The sequence below is a fragment of the Festucalex cinctus genome, chromosome 2 (genome assembly GCF_051991245.1).
Source record: "Festucalex cinctus isolate MCC-2025b chromosome 2, RoL_Fcin_1.0, whole genome shotgun sequence".
NCBI classification, from domain to species: domain Eukaryota; kingdom Metazoa; phylum Chordata; class Actinopteri; order Syngnathiformes; family Syngnathidae; genus Festucalex; species Festucalex cinctus.
In genome coordinates this window covers 27,213,533-27,236,761 of record NC_135412.1, presented here as the reverse complement: position 1 = coordinate 27,236,761, position 23,229 = coordinate 27,213,533, and the positions used below count along the sequence as shown (strand labels likewise).

General features: G+C 40.9%; 1 protein-coding gene across 4 annotated transcripts in view; it reads right to left on the bottom strand.

Annotated features, from left to right (window-relative positions):
- Window positions 1–937: 937 nt before the first annotated feature.
- Window positions 938–23,229, bottom strand: part of plekhg5b (pleckstrin homology domain containing, family G (with RhoGef domain) member 5b) — a 78,405-nt gene continuing 56,113 nt past the window's right edge. For all 4 annotated transcript variants that reach the window (XM_077514079.1, XM_077514081.1, XM_077514080.1 and 1 more), the window contains 13 exons: window positions 13,014–13,208; window positions 10,859–11,032; window positions 9,704–9,799; window positions 7,963–8,163; window positions 6,929–7,039; window positions 6,704–6,853; window positions 6,479–6,616; window positions 6,193–6,312; window positions 5,975–6,107; window positions 5,647–5,762; window positions 5,419–5,576; window positions 2,867–3,703; window positions 938–2,172 (listed from right to left, as the gene is read on the bottom strand). In XM_077514079.1, the coding sequence (XP_077370205.1) occupies window positions 2,163–2,172; window positions 2,867–3,703; window positions 5,419–5,576; window positions 5,647–5,762; window positions 5,975–6,107; window positions 6,193–6,312; window positions 6,479–6,616; window positions 6,704–6,853; window positions 6,929–7,039; window positions 7,963–8,163; window positions 9,704–9,799; window positions 10,859–11,032; window positions 13,014–13,208 (2,439 nt within the window). In that variant the 3' untranslated portion in view covers window positions 938–2,162. The remainder of the gene's footprint in view (window positions 2,173–2,866; window positions 3,704–5,418; window positions 5,577–5,646; window positions 5,763–5,974; window positions 6,108–6,192; window positions 6,313–6,478; window positions 6,617–6,703; window positions 6,854–6,928; window positions 7,040–7,962; window positions 8,164–9,703; window positions 9,800–10,858; window positions 11,033–13,013; window positions 13,209–23,229) is intronic.

Genomic DNA, 23,229 nt, shown 5'->3' with positions numbered 1-23,229 from the left:
GTAATTACTTCCACACCAAAGCTGCATTTTCATAATTAAAAGCCTGGCGAGGTATAATAAAATAGTTCTAAAGTGAAGGATTACAACAGTAAATCCTGCACGGTCCAGATGTGAAAATGATGATGGGTGGGTGGGATTCTGGGGTCCAGATTAAGGGACAAATCCCACAGGCGGGAACGTCGCTGCAGTTTCCCCTCCGCGGCTTACTGGCTCGTGTGGACTCAACATGCTGTAATCTGGAGATTAGCTGATATAATGAGCTGTAAATACAGCAAGGTCAGCCACGATGCCTCAGCCCACCTTTGCCGTCGAGACCGATTCACACAAGTGACCGGGTGAAGGTTGTTTACATATCAGCCTCCTCTCAGTCGTCGGGTCAAAAGTCTTGGGACATGTTCCGCCTACAGGAAGTGATGGAAACGTGGGGATACTGCCCGTCGTCCTCCTCCCCTCTTTGTAGCTGTAATATTTTCTGGGAAGACTGTACAACATTTTGTATTGTGTCTGCAAGAATAATTTGTTGACAGGTTTGCCCTCTCACACCAAACTCATCGAAGGATGCCTCAGCCAATCAACTGAGGCGCCATTGTAGCCTGCATCCAGCTGCTTTGCTGAGTTACAGACAGCGACGTTTCGCACAAAAAAAAAAAAAAAGAAAGAAAAAAAAGAGAAAAAAAAAAGAATGTTCTTTCACCACCTGTTGTCTGAGCCCCAAAAGGTTTTAATGCATGATGCTTCCATTAGGGTGGATTAAACCATTAAAGCAGGGATTGTAACGCACTTTTGCAATCTTTTTTTTTTTTTTATTCCGTAAGACTTTTTTTTTAACTCAGGAAACACATGACTTCAGTTGGCAGCACATTGGTGGCCGACGAGGAAAGTCATTTTACAACTACGTCAACAAAAAGAATGTACAAACGTTGGAAGTACAACAATATCGTTAGCATCTTATTTATATTTATACATACAACATACCAGGCATAATAACAAAGGAGCATTTGGACCATATTGGCGAGGGGAAAAAAATGTCACAATGATGAGAGAATGAAATTGCAATATTATGTGAACATATTCCCAAAGAAACAAGGGGAAAGTCCCAACCTGGACTTGTGAACGAAAACGTGCAAATCTCTTTCGAGACCTTGGATCAACTCACTGGAAAATATTATTCCTGTGATGTGACTACTTTTGTAAGCATATCCTTGTAAATTCATTACTTAATGCTCATAATGATTCTCCTGATTTCTGATAGATTCATTTTGAAATATTACAACTTCACCCAATATTTTTTCTCATAGCATAACAACTGCAATCTTGTAACTTCATTCTTGCAGAACAGCATTATTTTTTTTCTCCTCACAAAGACATGAATACAGTACTCCCTTGTACAAAATAAATATGAGACATTAACAAAACGAAAAAGTAAACAGACAAAATCTATTTGGTTTGGAAAGCTAAGTGTTAAAGTGTTTTCTCTCTCCTGGGAAGAACTGGCGCACTCAGAATATTTGACATCCTCTTCCAAATCAATTTGCTACAAAAACCAAAAACAAGCGCAGGCAAGAGACTACTGTTGTGTGTTTCGATATGTCGTAGTGCAGCAAAGCCCTCAGAGTCGCTCACCAACCAAAAATCGAAATGAGAACCTGACGACTCGTCTTTGGTTGTGTTGTCCACTTTTGGTCATTGATCATTCAAACAAAAACACTCACACAAACTCCTTATGGGACTGTAAATTTAGTTTCACTCCTTAGTGATTCTTCTTGTTCTCCAAAACAAATGTGCAATTGCCTTTCCTCTTGTTGAAGCAAATCAAAAACTCACAACAACAACAACATCCACTCTGGGTCTTGTTCAAGGATTGGGGACGCCACACGCCTCCTCGAGTGAAAGGAAGGTCAGTGGCGCCCCCCTGTGGTGCTACGTCCTCTGCAAAGTGCAAGCAGTGAAAGTCTCTGGGCCGCCGGCTCGTAGGGACGGGGGACGCTCGAAGCCGTGCTCCTTCGTTGATGAGCAAGGCATGACGAGCGTGCAACGGGTGCCTGGTGTGGTGGGGGCGGCGTTGAGACAGAGAAAAAGAGAAGAGAGAGGGGGGGGGAAAGAAAAAAAAAAAAAAAAAGAGTGCAGTGGTGTCTCCAGGAAGAACTCGTCTTTGTTGGTGGTTACACCTCCCTGTTGAAGTCAAAACAGAGTAATTCAAATCTCCTACAATCGATCAATCAATCAATCAATCAATCAATCAATCATACAAAAATGTAAGGACATTTTGGGTAAAGCATAAAACGAAAATTTCAATTTGAATTGTGTAAATACCAATGTGCAATTATGTGCACAGTATTATAATTGTACATATAATATCTAAAGTAAATTTGACTCTAGAGTAAACTTGATTATTTAGAAAGGGACCAAATAGGCTCAGAGTACGCTAATATTTACACGTGGAAGAGACTAGAGTAAAATAAAGAATTGGAAAAAAATAAAAAGTCACTCAGGACCTTCAGCTTGGGAGACTGCAAAACTACCACCTGAGCTATGCCCCTCCTACTGTTGACTTGAAAACAATGTCTTTAGTCTCTTGGAGTTAGGAAGATTCCAGCTGACACAGGAGGAGCTGCATGACTAAGTAAGTAGTTCGTTCCTCAACCCTTGAGTGACTTTAATTTTAATTTTTATTTTACTCTCTTCCAAGTGTAAATATTACTGTACAACTGAGTCTATTTGGTCTCACTATAAATAGTCAAATTTACTCTACAGAATTTACTGTGTGAGTTCACGATCGAGCCTTTATTCAGGAATTTCACCCACAAGTCCAAAAATCCTTCACTTGTTTTGTGAGTAGCATCTCTGTGTAAATGCAGACACTTACGATGCGGTGAGTGTCGAGTTGAGGACCAGTGTGGTGCGTATTCGATAGAGCTGTGCTAGTGTCAATTTCTTGTGCTGCTGCGCCGCCGACGTCCTCGCTCGGGCAGACGTTTCTCCCAAGTCGCCGCCGGCGGTCGGATCGGACTTCCTCTTAGCTTCCATGTCGGCGACGCAAGGACCTCCCTGTTCGTCGACGTCCCGGCGGAGTTCGACGGGCAAGTCGGCGCCGTTGCTCCCGAGCTCCGACAGGCTCTTGCTGTGCGGCAGTGAGGACGCATCCGCGTGCGGTGGGTTGGCGCGGTTGTGCGAGGGCGGCATTTTGGCGTGGAGGCGCTGCAGGAGGTTGTCCTCGGAGCGCGATAAGACCAGAGTGGACATCTTCTGGAGGCAGTGGACTCTTGACTGTACGTGAGGCCGCCGTCGAGGTTTGCACGGCTGGACCACTGACAACTGCGAGCCAAGCGAGGCAGAATCCTCCTCTTCCTCTTCCTCTTCATCTTGTTCCTCCTCTGCCTCCTCGGCGCCCTCTTCTTCACTTTGTGGCGGTTGAAGTTCTCGGAGGAGCGACTCCGGGGAGAGCGTACCGTAGGCGCTGTCCATGGACAGAGAGCGGCACTGAGGGTCCAGCTCGGCGCCCTCGGGATCCGCCTCCTGAGTCATCTCCGAGTAAAGGCTGGAGGAGGTCCTGTGGAGACGCTCAACTTCCGACAGGGCGGAGACGCCATCGGTTGTGTCGGCGTGGCCCTCTGGGCTAGCGATGGCGGCGGAAGGCGCTTGCGACTCAGCCGGATCATCGACTTCCATCACTGACAACGTCTCAGTGGAACCATCTGACTGACTGAAAATCAACAGAAGAAACTTCATTTGAAATTCAAATTTGTTGATAAACTACATTTAAAAAGTGACAGAGTTGACCAAAGTGCTTTACATTGCGAAATAGGTAAAATATAGCATAAATAAATAAATAAAACAAAAGCAGCAAATTGTCTTGGATGTTCACAAGCACCACAACATTTAAGTCCATTAAATACTTAAATCAGGGTTGACCAATTCCAGTCCTCGAGGTCCGGAGTCCTGCAGGTTTGAGATGTTTCCGCCTACCAACATACCTGATACTAAAGATCAGGATCGTTATCAGGCTGCTGATGAGCTGATTATATGAATCAGGTGTGCTAATGGGCGGTAACATCAAAACCTGCAGGACTCCGGATCTCAAGGACCGGAATTGGTGAACCCTGGACTAAATCTTCGCCAATGTTTATAAATTCATGTGTGTATCTTAGACTCTTATCTTCGATGTTTACAAAAAAAAAAGAAATACTTGTAGAGGCCCTAATGAATAATTTGTTGGGAATGTTCGATACCACTTTTTTTTTCGGATCGGTAACAGTACTCAACTCGAGTAGTCATCAATACCGAATACAAACACCACTAGTACTTTTGATACATAAAATCTCCCCCCAAAAAACAATGACAGATCATTTTAAACAAAGACCTATATATGCCATTATAGCATTTTTTTTCTCTAAAAAAAAAAAAACTGCATACAATTAGTGGCAAGTTTAAATGATCTTTCTTTATTTCTGTACATATATTTACAGAAAGCGCATCCTTATGATACGGGCAATTTTGCTGAAAATGCCTTAAAACAAGGTGCATCCAAAGTAAGTTTGAAGTTGTTCCTGAACCATTTGGATTATCGGCATAGTATATATATATATATATATATGTATATATATATATATATATATATATATATATATATTTTTTTTTTTAAGTGTCTGCCCACCGAGACTATCGGCAAGTTAAGGGGTTTTAATGGTCATCTGTCAGACATGTATACCTTTAGTTCCCAATCGTAAGACAGCCACAAAAAGAGTAGCTAATACTGGTATCGGCAGCCTCCACGGGTACCCATTATCTTAAAATAAGGCTGGCAACGGCACAGATAGCGATATCGGTATTTACACATTCCTACTACAAAACAGAAAGGGTATGCTTCGGTTCATTGAAGACTGTTCTTCTAATCTATTCCATTCTTTAACAAAAAAAACCCCAACAACATATGGTCTCTAATGTTTACAAAAACATTGTATAATCTTAACTCTTCAATGCTAAACGTTTAGTACATTCAAATTGTTCAATATACGCAAAAACTGACTTTAGATTCATTGAAGATTAAATCCTCTTAAAAACAAGTACATTAGGTTCACTGAAGACTATATTATATTTTCCATTGGTAACAAATACATTTGTTGAAAAGCTCTGATGTTTACATACACCGATCGGTTAGGTTTGTTAAGACTATATGTTTTGGTGCATTGAAGACAAAATTGTTCCCTAACTTTATAGAAACACTTGTTAGGTTCATCCCTGTACATTGGACTAATGTGTATTTAATGTTTACAAAACATTGGTTCATTAAAGACAATGTACTCTTCACTGCCAACAAAAAAGATAAGCTTGTTAAAGCCTGAATGAGTTCCGACTTTGGTCCAATCTGAGACATTAACACTGATGTAAGAATATTCCATCCATATTTCCTCTAAGTACCTTAAGTTATGCTGGTCTTTGTGCCTCAAACATGGTGAACTCGCGTTGGAGTTGCTGCTCTCGTCTTCCTCATCCCGCTCTTCTTCGCCCTCTGTGCAACTCGTTAGAGAATTCTGCAGTCGGATCACTTCCTCGGTGCGGAGCCTCTGGAGTTGGTTCTGTCGTATCAAAGGACGGTCGAGTTAGACAAAGTCACCTCGCCGTTGCACGTGCCAAGAGAGAGCAAACCTGGACGTTGCAGATTGCCTCAATCCAGCTTCGACCCTGGGGGGCGCTGTTGGCTTGGAACGTGTAGGCGGCCACAGCGCTCCTGAACTCATTGAGGTAGATGAGGATGAAGGAGCCTTTCAGAGAGGAGACAGGGCAAAACGTTTCATGAGTGGAGTATTATTGAGGGACGACTGTGTCCCTGTATTTTATTAAATATATGTCCATAACAGCAAGATTTCACAAATTCAACTCTTGTTTTTGTTTCATTTCAATGGTGAAGGCATCTGTCGGATTATCATCAGCACACAACGTGGACGATCATTCCCGCTTGTCGCTCGCATCTCACCTGTGTCTTTCAGCTCCTTGCAGACGACGTTGTGGATGAGCAGAGGCTGCCGGATGATTTTGACTTTCTCTACTCTCTTCACAGGCTTTGTGATGAGCAGCAGATCGGTGAAAAGGAAGCAGTAGACGTCCATCTAGAGTGAAGATAGTCAGTCAATAGCAATTAAAAGGGAAAAAAACAGGGCAAAAAGATTAAAATGAGTAGAAAATTGGCTGTACCCGGCTGTCTTTGCCTTCTTTCATCCTCAGAGCGCCCTCCAGGTGAAGCTGCCGGGTCTCTTCTGCAGATGTTCCTCTCATGGGAGCCATGAGGTCAAAGTGGTTGAACTCCTTGAGGATCTGAATGGGAACACATTTATTGCCGTTTATTGTCACCAAATGCTACAGCCGAGAAGTTATGTACCGTATGTCTTGTTTAATGTTGTTTACATATGTGCAAGTTGCTCTGTTTGTAGGCTAAGCCACTTAAAGTGAGCTGTGCTGGATCTACCATTTTAGTCCTCACCTTCTCCACCTCCTCGCTACTGCCCTCTACTGCCTCATAGGAGTCGATGCGTGCAGAAACGGTGGCCAGCCTCTGCTTCTCCTGACGCTGACGCATGTGTGAGTTGACACTGTCGATGAAGCCCTCCACCGAGGCCACCTAGAAGTCAAGCGTGATCGTTAGGAATGCCGTGGGCTTGCTTCAATGATAAATGTGCGATACCCGTGTGACCAAAGTGCCCCTTACCATGCTGCCGATGACATCTCGAGCGGGTGGCTCATCCGTCTTCTTGAGCACGCTCTTCAGCAGGAGGGGATATTTGGTCAGCCGCTGGTGAGGTTTTGCCAACATGTCTGCCAACTTCAGACGATTGCACTGTTTGTGCGTCTCCGCCCACTATCAATAGACAAGAAACTTGTTAGAAGCAACACACAGGAGAGCAAAATATTGGAGGTTGTCATATTGACTCACAGTCACATAGGTCCTGAAGAGTTCATTGTCCCTGAGAAGCGCTCGCATGTTCTCCATGCAACTTTCCTCCTCCATACAGTAACGGATGTACGGCTTGAATCTGGAGGCAAACTGAAGACATACGCAACATTAGGCTCCAGTTAGTTTAGTGAGGCTACCACTATCACTTGTGTTTATGTATGGGAGCGTTGCTCAATTGTTGGTTGAAGTGCGCTCGCTGTGATTTGCTTCTTCCTGATTTTTTCTGATTTTTTCGCTGAACACGACAGGCAGTGTAAATACTGCTTGGTCCATTTCAATTTCAAATTTTACATATTTGCAGCATAGCCTCAATGAATCTTAATACACCCACCCATCTTTACTATGAAGGACCAAAACTGCCAAATTTCAAAATAAATACATGATTAAATAAATGACTAAAAGTGTAAATAAAAATATATATAAAAAAATAATAATTAAAAAATTACCCCCCCCCCGGAAAATTAATTAATTTTGTTTAATTCTAAAATTATATTTAGATTTTTTAAAACGTATTTGTATTCTCACTTTTAGTCATTTACTTGTTTATTCATTTATTTAGTAAATTGTTTATTTATTTATTTAGTAATTTATTTATTTTTAATTTTTGCAGTTTTGACCCATACTGCCAAGTCGAAATGTGATTCAAATGACGGGGCGGTCCTAAGCGTGTTTTGGGTTGGACACCGCCATTGCAGACTGCCTGTCATTGGTCTAGTGAGCAGATCGGACCGCCCCCTCATTTGAATAACATTTCGACATGGCAGTATTGACCAAAACTGCCAAAATAAAAAATCAATAACTAAATAACTAAATAAATGACTAAATAAATAAATAAATAAATAAATAAATAAATAATTGACAAAGTGAAAATAAAAACGGATATAAAATTTATAATTCAAAAATTAAATACAAATGTATATATATATATATATATATATATAAACATGTCAGTGTGACTGAAGGTGCAGCAGCGGTGCATTCGGCCCTGGGGCCGGTTCCCAGCTGCTACCTACCGTCCTGAATCCGTGCTGAAGGTCGGTGGGGTCAAGCAGAGCCCGCGCCTGCCTGGCCTTGTCTAAGAGGGGGAGCATGACCTGGTTCCAGAGGGCCGTGTGCAGACGTACAATCTCCTGGATGTTGCTGAAGAGCCGCGGGGGTTCCACCTCGGTGAGCAGGCCGCTCTCCTGCAGGTTGAGCAGGCCGCACAGGAACAGCTGCAAAGACAGGAATTAAATTAACACCGTTGAATTGAATTCAGCTACTTTTATTTCGCATTCCAACAAAAGGTGTTGATTTTCACGCCAAATAATTACTTTTGAATTAAATAATAACTTTTGGGTTTTTTTTTCAAGTTAATTCATATGGACAGAGTCTGACAATCCTTTAACAGTCAGGGTTGTTTCAGTGATAAGAGACTATTGGTTTGAAAGAAAAAAAAAAGCACTTTTGGACCATTTTCGGTGGCTAGCCTATAACTTAAATAAATTTGGACTGGCCTGGTCGGGCCAGCATCCAACACAGTGGCGTACTGGCCGCAGGCCAATGTTACTCATTCACTGCCAGCCATCCATCCATCTTCTTCCGCTTATCCGAGGTCGGGTCGCGGGGGCAGCAGCTTTAGGAAGGAAACCCAGACTTCCCTCTCCCCAGCCACTTCAACCAGCTCCTCCGGCGGGATCCCAAGGCGTTCCCAGGCCAGCCAAGAGACATAGTCTCTCCAGCGTGTCCTGGGTCGACCCCGGGGCCTCCCGCCGGTGGGACATGCCCCGAACACCTCCCCAGGGAGGCGTCTAGGAGGCATCCGAACCAGATGCCCGAGCCACCTCAGCTGGCTCCTCTCAACACGGAGGAGCAGCGGCTCTACTCTGAGTCCCTCCCGGATGACTGAGCTTCTCACCCTATCTCTAAAGGAGAGCCCGGACACCCTGCGGAGGAAACTCATTTCGGCCGCTTGTATCCGGGATCTCGTTCTTTCGGTCACGACCCACAGCTTGCGACCATAGGTGAGGGTAGGACCGTAGATCGACCGGTAAATCGAGAGCTTTGCCTTTTGGCTCAGCTCCTTCTTCACCACGACGGACCGATACAGAGTCCGCATTACTGCAGACGCTGCACCGATCCGCCTGTCGATCTCTCGCTCCATGCCAGCCATTATGGAGAATTTCAAAATTTTCAATAGCCACGTGATATTACATTCAGTAATTATATATAAACCGAATTTACCAAATGACAGAATAGACTCCCTACTTTTTGCCTCGTCCCGTTCTTTTATAATTGACAGTAGAAAAATGTAGGTTTGCCAAAATACAGCCATTTCTCTCATCGACTTTGAAACTGTGTTTATTTCGTATAAAATGGGGCAATGACGTCATCTACCGGTGGTTGGGCATCAGTAAAGTTGTTTCCAAGTTTGACATTTACAGTGGAGCATAATCGGATTCTCCCTCCATCCAACCGCGCTCTAAAAAATGTAATTGACAACTATACTTGTTAAAGGCAGTGATTAATGTCAAATCCTGAAGGAATTGCCATGCACGGGATTAGTCTATGCACATGCATTATGTTAATTATCGCAAAGAGCAGAAAAGTGCTGCATGTTAATTCAAAATCAAACCATCTACATCAAGTTGACTGGCTAATGCTTCAGGGAATACTCCTGTACACCGGCCACTTTATCTTTTATGACTTCCAGCAGTATGTCCATCATTGTGTAACCTTTGTGTGGGTGTACAGTGGTTGTTATGTCGGACTCACGTCAGTGATGACTCTGAGTTTTTTAATGTAGGAGGCCTCAGTGTGCAGCAGCTCCCATATTGCCTCCTGTTGGTGGAACTGTCTCCTTGTTAAAGTCTAAAAACACAAACAAACCAAAAAATTACACACACATACATGTGAGTCAAAGCGGTCTCAGCATGAGGAGAGAACACACATCAGGCTATGTAAATTTACTGTATGTTATGTAATCACTTCATAAAAGGCATATCACCAAAGCCATAAAAATGCTTGTTTGGCTGACTATCTTGGTGAGTCATGCACTTGCGCTCGCTATTAACAGAAGTGCAATCACGGCTTGATAACCATCCTTCTGGGAAATCAGAGAAGGTAAATGATAAGAAAGTAGCACAAACCAGGAAGCACAGTTTGCTATTTTTGTTGTTTTTATGGCTCTGTTTATAAGTATTTTAATTACTACAAACTTGTACAAAGCATGTTTTGGGATAATAGTTTGTGGTTTGTTTACGGTTAAACAATTAGTAGTAGCTTATACAACAATGCAGTAATGAAAAATTAATAGTATTAGGCAATAATGACCTTTTGGGTGACCCGCTCTTTGGTGGGGGTCCACTCTACTGTGGTTTTACAAAAAATTAGTGGATGTTTGCATATATACTGTTAAAATGATGAAGGCAGAACGAGGTTGGAAAACAACACACTATCAAAAACACAAATGTTCATTTTTGGAATTATGACTATTTTTATTTTTATCTTAAACTTGAGGTGAGTTGGCAGCAGTACGGTATAGCATAATGGCAGTTGAGAGGTCCTGGACGTGAGTCTGGTCTTCGGCAATCAAATGGAATTTCCATGTTCGGCTTGTGCTTTCGTGGGTTTTCTTCACGTGCTCCAGCTTCCTACCACATTCCCTAACCATCCATATTCGCTTAACAATACTCGAAATGACCCATAAGCGTAAATTGAGTGTGAATATTTGTTTGTGAATATAAAGAAAATGGACCGATGGATTGATTTTGCTGATGTCATCGTGTGTATTGTCACCAAAATGAAAAGGAATACCAACCGGTAAGAACCACGGTTGGGGGGGAGGTTGTAAATGGGATTTTCCAAAAGAAACAAACAAATGGGCACTAATTAAAACAATGCTGGCCGAGTCAGATTTGTTTGGATTACCTCAGCGTTGTCCAGCAACATCTGCCAGCTGTCCTCCAGGACCAGGTCGGGCTCCTGCTCGTCCTCCTCCTCCCAGGAGTCCTGGTGGAAGGAGAGCTGCCGCGGCACCTTGGGCAGCCCAAACAACGTGTACGAGTGCAGCTTGCTGTGGAGCTGCTCCAGTCGGTCCACTTCCTGTTGGGCACATTTAGTTTGACACCGTTAGGATGGAACATAACGACGCAGGTCCCTTTATGTAATTATGAAAATACGTTGTGTGTGCACAAAGGGTTTCAAGGAAGGGATGTCAAATGGAAGCAGGACGAGGGGTAGGGGTCACAAACACGCTTGGTCAAAGGGCTGTTTGTGTGTGGCTGGGGGTAAATTTAGAGGTGAGAAAGGTCCAGGTCCCACTGGAGGATCTCAGACTTTGGGGAGGTTAAAGGGGCTGGACAGAGTGAATAGACACGAGTCCACCCCTGACAGGTGACTGACAGATAGTGTCCCTATCTGACATCTGTCACTGTGTGGGATGTGAACTCACAAAGGGGTAACACAATGTTGTTATGTGGGCTTTGTTGCAATAAAGGTTTATTACTCTTTCGGGCTGTCAAAATCTTCCATTTTCAAACCTGTTAAGATGTTGATACTAAATTCTGAAAATGTTAACATTTTTAAAGGTTATTTATTCCCACACCAACAAGAGACGGGATAATAATAAATGAGTTTGAGGGCCATAACAGGAAGAAAAAAACAAAACAAAAACATCTCATCTCAAGCAATGTGCCAAGAACACGGAGTATGTGTTTCAGTTTGTTGAAATCTTTCTCAGGTGGAGACACAATCACATCAAACTGTTAAATCACACAAGGGTGCTGATTTGTCAAACATTAACTTAATTACTTCTGGATTTTATACAAAAATGTTACCTCTTAAACAGTCAACATCCAAAGGTATGTCTCTGCTCATAATATGACAACTTTATTCTCATAAAATACTCGTTCTATCCTTGAAATATGTTTTTGTTTTGTTCCTGTAGTGAGACACTCCAAACAATTATCGGGATATTTTTTTTGATTGCTGGCAAGCATGAAATTAATTATTTTAATCACATGTTGTAAATAAACACATTAATAAAAATTCCACTTTTTTTTTTTGCTACAGTTCACTTGCATTAGCCATTAGACAAGTAGTGCAGTACCCAATCAGATGGGGCTGCAAAAACGTATAAATATGTTCTATTTTAAATGATTTAAGTGACCCAAAGATGTAGTTATATGTTTTTGATGTTTGTTTTTTTTAATGCTAGAGCATACAGAAGGCTTTGATGCAGCCTCTCAACTACAAAGAACGGTTGAAGAAACGGTAATTATTACACAAACAGCCAACAGGTGGCAGCAGAACAAAAGAGATCAACCAGGGCCATGTTGAAAAAAAGCTCATTTACTCACAGTTCTAATTAGATTTGTGAATAATAATACAACTTAGCAATATTCTAATGTTAATTGCTGCAAAATGGAAACATATAGAAATACACTTTTCCTGATGAAAGAAGAGACTCTAATCTTTCTTTTGGTTTTTATAGCAACAGAACACAATATTCTGTGGCCTTGCAAAACCAGTCAAAATACAGTAAAACAGCCGCGAGTGAAGGGGATTGCTTCAATGAAACTGGCTGGAAGTGAATGAGTTAATAGTTCTCCTACTACTGTGCATCATAAGTAATGCATTTTAATGAGTGTAAAACCGGCCTTCTACTGTTAAAATAAAACTACATATTATAAATATTAAGATACAACAAAAAACAAAATCATTGTGATAGAGAAAATAACCAAATCATTTACACAATGATTTCATTTTTAACGTGAGGGACAAGCAGTGCAGAACATTTCCTCTGACAACTAATTTCCAGAAGTGCTGGCAGGAAAATATCTGAGCCAACAAGATTTGGAGGGAAATGATCTCATCCCTTGCACCTTTGACCTCCTCCCACTGTTGCCTTACTACTGTTTTGTTGTAATGTTCTCTCTTCAGTATGTCTAGCCAACAAGCCACTAAAGCGTAACAGGAAGTCGTCACATGGTTACCTTGGTGTATTGTTTTTTTGTTTTTGTTTTTTTTTTTATGGCCAACAGGATGCTGCTATTGGTCGAAGAAGAAGCCATGACGGGCTTACCTTGCCGAAGGAAGCTGCTGCTGTGGCGTTGGAGCTGAAAAAGCCACTGAAGCGGCTGGCGGCTCGGTTCTTCCAGCTGTCAGGACCGGAGCCGACGCCGGGCAACGAGCCACCCATCTGCCCGAGCGTATCTGGTGTGGGAATGTTCGTCTCCCCCAGAAATTCGGTCATGTTCTTCCTCCGCCGGGACTGACCCTGAAGGAGTTGAAAAGACAGAATTTAGGAAGAATGTCTCTTGCTTTATAATGTAGACTTTTTAACATTAAATCTATGCCATGTAAAAACTACCAATTATATTGTCCTACTATCCGACTAGAAGTGTCGATCAAACATTTACTTAGGATAAAGAGAAACTCACAATTTTGGGAGAAAGACCAACGACAACACGGTCTCAACGAGAGCCAGTCTGTTACTTTGTTTTAATGAACCAAGTGATGATAACCTTGGATAAAATGCTTGGAGTAGGCACTGACAATAAAAAAAAGTGTGTGCCTAGTTGTTCACAGCTCAAAATCAGGTGGCTATTCATTTGTTTTCAATGTAAATGTTTTACCTTGTGCTACCACCCGCCGCTACTTCAAAGTATTAGTTCACTATAAAATGCCATTGTTTGAAGAAAAGAAAAAAAAAAACATGCATACATTCAATTCTACTTGAACATTTGAAGACATTAACCATACACTATCATATTGGAAAGAAACATTTACTTTTCTAGTGTTAATTCAATCCAGGAACAGTACCTGGATGATTATCTGATAATTAAACATGATAAACAAAAATCAAAGATGTATCAGTATTGTCTCCACCTCCTGGGAAAACAAACGTTCCAGATGAATGAATGGAAAGAGGGAAATACACAAAAGGGGGGGACACAAACAGGAAGTTGTCAGGGGAATTTGGCGTTAGCGATGACATCAGCAGGGCCATTAAAACAGTCGGACACAAACAGGAGAGGGAAGGACAGCCACTTCCTTGTAGGGAATGCTCATTGCATCACAGAAACGTTGCTCCATTCCAAGACTGACCATTGACACCCCCCTCCAACCCCACTATTGTTACCCTGTCAGCATGGCCCTCTGCGCACCCTTCACTTTACGAGCAACAACAGAGCAAACAAACAGGGGGATGCAGCCGTATCAGAGGAAGCACTTGTTTTTTGTTTTTTTTGTTTTTTTTACCGCCTCACTGTCAGTGATGAAGAATCTGGGGGTTAGCGAGAGAATTCCTCCCACCTTCAAATATAATTCCAAGGAACTCACATTCCACAACGTTGACAACAGCAAAGGAACACGCTGACAATTCCAAACGAATTCCTTTGCAGACACAAACAAACACCAGCGACGTGTTTGTGCTGAAAGCTGATTGGGTGAAGGATTATGCTCAGAGGCAGGATGGGCTCTGTGCTTGAACCACTTCAGTTTCAAGACCATGACCAATACCGCTTGGTTCTACCTTTACACAAGACACTTGTTAAATGGAGAATGATGAAAAATGATATACTGTTCAGTCAGAATACTAAAAAGTGTCATCAGTGAAAACTGAAACAATAAAGTGTCTGTTAAGTGTTCAATCACTAACCAAAAACTTGCCAAAACAATTACTTATCAAAGTAAGCAATCATTCACGATCTTAGCAACAAATAGTATTCAAAGATGCTTTTTAAAAATGTCATTCTCATGAAATTCAGAGAACAATAATTGTTTGTTTGTTTTTTACTATTGGCTGGTTCCTCTGACATTATCAAAAACCAGAGTCAATAAACAGTGGCATCATGCATATTGTAAATGACCATACAATTTATGGTACGATTTCATCACTAGAAAACACTGGATTCCATTCCATTCACCAAATGGCAACAAAGAGCACATAACCCTCTGAATGAAAGACAAGAAATAAAAGAGAAGGAACTAATACAAGAAGTAAATTGGGATTTTCTTTTTGAGGGGATATCTGGGCCAACAGGCCATGCCCGCAAATAAGTGTGGGAATAAGAAGGTTTTAGGGACTAACAAAGAAAGAATGAAAATCTCTACAAAAGCTGTCTAAACCATCACCAACACCACTTCCTCCACTTTGTTTGGCGGCAGAGTAAAAACCTTCAGTACAACAGAAGCACTCATCATGATTTGTTTGAATAAACCAAGTGCAGACAACCTTGCCATGTCAAAAACCTAAGCTAATTTAACACACTTCCTGTCATAAAAATATTTTAAATAAAACAAGATAAAATAAAATAAAGACTGCCTGGCAAAATGTTATAATTTTGCTTTTGGTCAATCAGCTACTGCTTTCCTCACCTGACAGTTTAACTAAATACAACCTATTGATTTGCATAGGGTTCAAGGTTCACACTTGAAGATGATGCAAACAATGATGTGACATTGAGAAAGTTGTGATGAGCTTCATTCTCCACTCACCATTGAAGCTAGAGGCATGTCAAAAGTAACAAAAACCATTCTGATCCCTCAAAAAAAGGACTCATAGGTCGCAGCCCATTCTGGAACCAGCTTCCATTCGTTTTCCCTTTTCTCTTTTTACACCCTGTCCTGCATCTAGTCCACTCGTCAGAATTGTCTACCTGGAGGGTTAAGGTCCCGGACCCCGGTTGGAGTGGCCGCAGGGTAATGGCGTTCCTCAGAGGAGTATTTTTTTCCTGAAAACGGGGACGTTGCCCAGGCAGTGTTGCGAAGCTCCTGGCTGCTTGCATATCATGCGGACACTGGCATGAAGTCATAGCAACCATGAGGATCCTGCCTCATTGTGTTGGCCAGGAAAGAGGACGGAAGGCAGCAGGCCGCTGCCCCCTCACCTCCCACCCAAGTGAAGAGTCTGATTTGAATATTTGGAGGCAGAGCTTCAAGGCAACAGCTTGTAGTGCTATTGTACAAACAATGGCTTTTTTTGGTAATGTTTTCTCAACAAATGTTACTAATACTTCAAACATTTCCTGCACATTATTATGAGGACAAAAGTGCGACCAGGGAGCAGATTAGTTCCATTTTCATTACTTCTTTCCATTTGATTCAAAATATAGGATGTGGCCAATCCACAACTCCCAGATTTCCGCCACTCGGCTAACTGTATATTCAAGCATAACTACAGTAAGAGTGTTTATTGTGAACCGGACAGGTCTGACGCAGGTCAGTGACACACAGTCACAAAGCCTCCATTTAGAGGAGGAGAGCCGGGGGGACCTTCCAGGTTAATGATATTAAACCTAGCTCTCAGCCTTATCTTATCATGGCCATTTGTGGCAGTAACCTTGGACGAGAAACGGGAAAATCTATACATGGGATAGGACTGTATGGTAATGAGCAAAGGGAGAAGCATCCCCTCAACCCCACTGATAAGAATTCTTCTTGATCAGGCAAGTTTGATTAACGATGGGAAAACACCGCGACCTTCCTGAAAGTTTCAAAACACGCACTAGACACTAGCTTGCACAAAAACGTCACATGCACAACCAGGAAATGGATGTGACAACAAATCCCCTGCGTTAAACACATGACTCACAGAGGTGACACAAACTGTTTACAAGATATTAAAAAAAAAAAATAGCTTGACTGAAACTGGACTTTAAAAAGATACAGGCAAAAACGTCCTTGAGTTATCTATTTGGATAGTGTGTTTAGAACTGCATTTATTTCACCACCTAAACACCTAATAAAGAACAAAACTGATTCCACAAGTTCAGACTAAAAGTGGACTACAATAAGCTGGTAGACCAGGAAGATCATCTTCGTACTGTAACGACAAAACAGATCACATGCATGCAATTTGTTAACAGACCTAAAGTGGACGGTAACGCAAGTGCAACTGCATGTCAGATGTTTTCAATATTATACAGTTCAATACATACGTTGCAGTTACTCAACTGCACATCTCTGGTAAAGCAAGCATTGATTTCTAATTAAATATAGCCTACTGACACTAGCTAGAACAAATTGCAATCCATAACGTGATATACCTGCTGCTGATGCTCTTTCAATTGCTTGAGAAAACAAATGGTAAGTTGGAATCAAAAGCACACTGAGCACACTTGTTGGAATCCTCATTTGTCACCATCACTGTACCGCAGTGGCTAATCTTCTAAACCAGGAAATAGCACGCCAACAGTATGTCCGTACATGTCAATTTCCACATCACTGAACAGAGCAGACCCACCTTTTAACATCATGTACACATTCACAGTCATAGTAACAAAGGTGTAGAGTGTATTGGGACCAAAATAAAAGCTGCACCTCACATTCATATACTTTATTGTTTGATGGTGATGATGACGATGTGTATGCATAAAACTGTAAAATATATCTGGACAATACCATTAATTTGTGGGTCACTATTCACAGATTCTCGATTGCAAGCTTAAGTTAGAATTTAACACCCCACAACAAACACGGGATTTCTGTCTACCAAATGTACATAACTACAACTTTACACATTTTCAACATGCTGAGTTTGCCACTAGCTACATAGTTATTAGGCTCTGCGACCAAAGAAGACACGAGAGGACGCAGGGATAGTGTGCATGCCATTTATTTGTAATTGGAGGTCCGCAATGTAACTTGTCAACCAGTCAAAGGTCAATACTAAGAGACCGTAAGGGGCAGGAGACACTTCAAACAATAATTTGTATTCTCTCTAAAACATGGATAATATAACTACGGAGGCAGTTCCAATCCCCCCCCCGACAAACACAAACACACACACACACGCACCCGCGTAAGAGGTGCAGTAGTTTGCACGCCCCTTTATTATGACATCAACACAGCAGAGTGCAAGTCAATTTTCGCTTGAAGGATTACAATAACCATAATAAATACAACAAAACAAACAGTGAATGCTGCTGGTTGTGGATTTTGTAACACACAAGTGGCGATACAGAAAACGTTGACAAGAGTTAAGCAAAGGGAAAAATGTCTTATGTCAACAGTGTTTTTGGTGATGCACATTTTTAAAAATGGTATTCTTAAAACCTCACTCTGTTGCATATGTGCAGGTCATGATAATAAGCTTGATCATGTTTTGCCAGGGAAGCGCACATGACAGTAGGTCTGTGTGGGCAAGATTTGACGTCAGATTCAACGTCTCAAAAAGGCAACTAAATAAAAATCATTTCCCTTGATTGTCTGATGTAAACCCACCTAATTGAATCTTTAAACGACAGCTGAGCAAGGCTCAGTGCCTCTCACCTGACATTCAGTTGCGTGGTTAACTTCCGGCGGCAGTGACTCTGGGATCTCCACTTGAAGAAGGTCCCAGCTGTGCCATGACGACAGGCGTCCAAAGCGCATCATTTAATCAAGTAAAGAAAATATACAAATAATTTCCCCGGAGGGACGGGGCTCAGAATAGTAGCAGCGGTTCAAAACGGAAACTGGAGCTGGCCACCTGTCTTTACGCGACTTGATCCTGCAGATACGCAAGCAAGGCTACAGGTCGAAGGTCACACACGCACTCATCTCCACCTATAAGGGCGTCAGGAGATCTCTTTTGTCCTACAGCACACACAAAACACCACCAAACACACACACACACTCTTCTGCTGCTCCACCCACAACACAGTCAGTTTATTAAATTACACTAGATCTTCGCCGGTTCAACTAAAGAGAAAGGTGAAAGTCCTTTTACAATGCAACTGAAAAGTTTCCTGGGACTGGTTGACAAAGACTTTTTTTTTCCCCACTCAAAAACATAAAACATGATACATCCATTTGTTTTATACATTTCTTTCCAAAAGAAAATTTAATTAACATAGTTGTGGGATCTCTAAGCTAATGGTATGTTTGCCAAACAATGACCTAGTGAAAAGAGGAAATGTCTCTTAGTTGTGTTTTTAAATCATTTAATGCACCGGGCGGTAACACTGACAAAATGATCCTGCAGACTTCATCTATGTTTAAAATGTGACAAATGTCACAAAAGTCATGACTACATTAGCAGTAAATGTACACAAAGAAGTGTTTTATTGGTTGTACATTAGAACAGCATTTGTGACAAACTTTACTTAAAAAAATGTTATAAAATGCTTAAAAATATTTGAAACATACACGATTTATATGAATGAATTTTTACCATAGCCCTTAGCATGGAAACTGAGTTGCAAGGTAGTAATATTTTAAGTCTTATCAATCCACTCACTGATGCTTGTCGCTCTATTAAACTATATTGACTGCAGACAGCATCTCATTGGAGCGCAAATCAGATCAAACGCAGCCAAGATTACACGTGACCGCCACTCAGTCAGCCATTGACATGCAAAACCACCTCGCACTAGCCAACATGCAACGCCCCTCCCACTGTGAGCCATCAGACAGTTCTGGTAGTGGCTGTCGAGTTCAAGAGAGACAACATGAAGCGGATTCAAGAGTTAACTGCACAGTTTGGAAAAGAGGAAGTCACTGAATACAACAGCTTTACACACAAAGAGAAAGAAAAGAATGAATACAATATGGCCGCACACAGAATACATTAATATTTTCTGTTGTTTGCCACACCCGTCCAGTCTTATGACTCTGGTGAACTTTACACAGTCATGAAGGCTTTTGGGGCTTCTTTGTCATAATATTTTCACAATACAGACAGACATCTTTATGAGATAATGGTATTCATCTCCAATGCCAGTACAGTAAAGCTACAGCAGTTTTTAATTGGAAACAGGAAATGCACATTTTTGAAAATTAATTTACATTACAGAAGTTTTTCAGAGCCTGAATCAATTTAACACATTAAGGTCTAAAGCGCGCAGGCGCTTAATGGGTTAAACAGATTTTTTTTTTTGCTTTGAAACAATTACAGAAACTATACACTTTTCGGGAAAAAAAGAAATAAAAGTTTTCCTCTCAGTATGCCTCTATGTTCTGGCTGTTCCCTGGAGAATTGCCTACTCGCTAACTTTATAGATTGTAATTAGAGCTGTGAAATGATTAATATTTTAAATCAGATTAATCACATCTTAGAATTTTTATTAATTGCTTAATTAAAAAGGCTTTTTTTTTTTTTTTTTTTTTTTAATCAACATTTGCCTGCCAAATTTGTGTGAGGGGTTTTGGGGGGATTACGCGAATCAAAAGTGTACTTATAGAAGTCAAGTCAGCAATGTGAGACGGGTGCGCTATCATTCAATGTAAATATGTGACAGCATAGTTGCAATTAACCGTGCAAGCAAGCGTCATTAAATGGAAATACAATTCTCCCTTGTAGAACACTGAAAAACTGCCAGAATTCAAGAGAAGTCTATGTTTATTTTGTGTATTAGAAAGCATAGAATGGGCTAATAAAAGTTACTTGTGAGTTCCCAAAGATACACATGCACCCGCATGGCATTCACTAGTCATCTTATAGATGCTAATTTAGCGGCAGCAAAATTAGCATTCATTAAGGTCATGTTTTGGCAGACTTGGTTTAGCAGCATTTGGAATGTTAGCCACGCTTGTGTGAGTTTCAAGACAAAGTCATTAGGTTGAACTAATGTTTATTGGATCTCGAAGCTAAGATGGCTGGGTGCAATGTCGGGATTTAAATAATGGGTATTAACATTTTAATAGAGCATAATCTTTCCTGATTACAATGGTAGTGTGTTAAGATTTTAAATGGTGCTTAACGTAGTTGGAGGCATAATTAAGGGATGATTATCTTATTCTGGATAGACAGGTTATGCAAAACAGTCTAATACTCTATTGCAGGGCCTACTTTTGCTGCATTTGAAAAAAAAAAATATTGTACAGGCAGAGTCCACAGTGTTACAAAAACAAACAATTTCCCTAAACTTTAATAACATTAGAGGTTACACTTGGAGCAATGTAGCTTTTACCTTATTATTTATGGTGCTTGACCCTTGCACACATACCAATTCAGTTAAAAGAAGAAGAAACCCTCATGTGCTTCCTGGGAGTGTGCCTTGCTTTCAAATTTCTACACTGGTATAGGTAAATAGCATCGGCCCATTATTTGTTAGTACTCTCCGATACCGTTGCCATTGTTTTAATGCAGTATCAGGTCCCCTACCGAAACTGGTATCAGTATCGGCACAACACTATTTGTTTTGTCTGTTTTTGTCTGTGCTCTGTATTTCGATGATGTCAAGCTCGCATAGAAGGGTTATGTCTAATTTACGCTTTAATTGAATTTACGCTGCACTCTATTGGCACATACGCGGTCAGCATAGGATACACCCCCTTCAAAAAATTTACAAATTTTATTAAAATGTATTCAATATCTTGATGAACATAAGAACAATTTCCAACATTTTGACAAAATGTTTTCTGTAGAATATGCACTTAACTCACAACATGAAAGTAAGGTTGATAATATAATGCATAGATTACAAAATATTCAATTTAATCAAATTAGCTAATGCAAAAAAAAAAAAGTCATCCCACAACAAAAACAACATCATTTCGTATTTTCTATGGCCTCCGTGACTTTTATGGATAGCAAAGTGTCTGCTAGGCCTGGAATTAACAAGTTGTCAATCTTTTTCTGGGGGTCTACTTATTTGTGGAAAATGTTATTTAATAAATTAGTTAACAAAACCACTTTTTGTGTGTGTGCTAATTATCAAATCTTGTTTGCAATCAAGAGCCCACATTTGTGGGGGTATTTTGTAGTGTAGTATCCCATAGAAAATCTTGATTCTCAAAGGAAACTAAAAGTGTTCTTACATCCTGTTGGATTAGACTCATTTATGCTGAGCACTGTATGTGAGCAAAGGAGATTCAAATGATGGTTTTGTATGGAGACCTGGACTGGACAAAAAAGTATGCGTGTGTAGTGTTTCTGTGACACTGCCAACTACTGACGTGGCATATTACAGTATACTCTGTGTATTTGCAGGTAAGAGGTTCATTTCAAAAACAAACTTTTTCACATTTCTATGTTAAAATAACTCTTGACTGGACAATTCATTGTCAAATAATGATTACCCAAGAGTTTACAGACAAAGACAATGACACATCCCATGGTACATCATAGATCAGACAGACGTCCACTCCTTAGCAACCACGATGTTTATACGTATGTGTGTGCACATTTGCTGACTAACTTTCCAGACTTGCTCACTTCCAGACAGATGTCACAGAAACATTCTACCGTTTTTCCTCTCCCAACTCAACACTGACATCAGCACCTATGTACACCTCTGCATCACCAGTCTCACCTGTGCCAACCAGTTTGAAGAGTGTATGCCCACATTTAAAACATATGAGAACAAACTCCTTAGTGGTGTCTTTTGCTGTTTTGTAAATAAAAGCAATAAAGCACAAAGTTCAAGTACAACTTTGAGTTGGCATTTCACACAGGTTATTAAACTTTTGCAAATTTATTATGTTTCAGGTAGAATACAGTGCAGCATATATAACAGGGGTGGGGAAAAACTCTGCCCTTGAGGGCCGGAGTCCTGCAGGTTTTGCGTGTTTCCCTTCTCCAACACAGCCGATATATGATCAGCTCATCAGCATTACTTCATAAGTCTGATAATGATCCTGTTGATTGGAATCAGCTTGTGTTGGAAGAGAACCCTCCAAAACCTACAGGACTCCGGCCATGAGGCTCACAACTGATATATAACAATACAACTATAATCAATCAGTTGGTGTTTCATGGAACTTTAGTGGTAGTTTATTTACTTGAGTGGTAGCTTATTCCTCTTTTTGGAATGATTTTATCCAAAGACTGCGCCTGATACTTACTAGTGAGGTATGTGAAGCCTATGTGTTCTTTCTCATGGCCAGTAGGGGGCGACTGGCTGCAAGGGAAGGCAGTGCCAATACCGCTAGAAAAGGTTTGTTACACTACTACTACTACTACTACTACTACTACTAATAATAATAATAATAATAATAATAATAATAATAACAACAACAACAATAACTGATGACTGGTCCAAATTCTTGGGACATTTCCCTCAATTTCATATGTGAAGTTATTGGCCGCCATCCCCAAGTAAGCCAGCAAGTAAAGCATATAAGGTTAGATAAATCAATACAGTAGTATTGTTACAATTACAGATCTGGCCTAACTTAGGAATAGTAATTTGAGTTTTAATGCTAAAGTTAATCGAAAGTGACATGCTGGAAAATGGAAGCGAGCTGTTCATCTTCAGGAAATACAACTCCTGGGCCGTGTGACAGGGGTCATTAGGTCCCATCAACTTGATGACTCGACTGTCCTACTTCCATGCAGCCAACACATCAGACTCAAGCAGGAAGTGGACTTA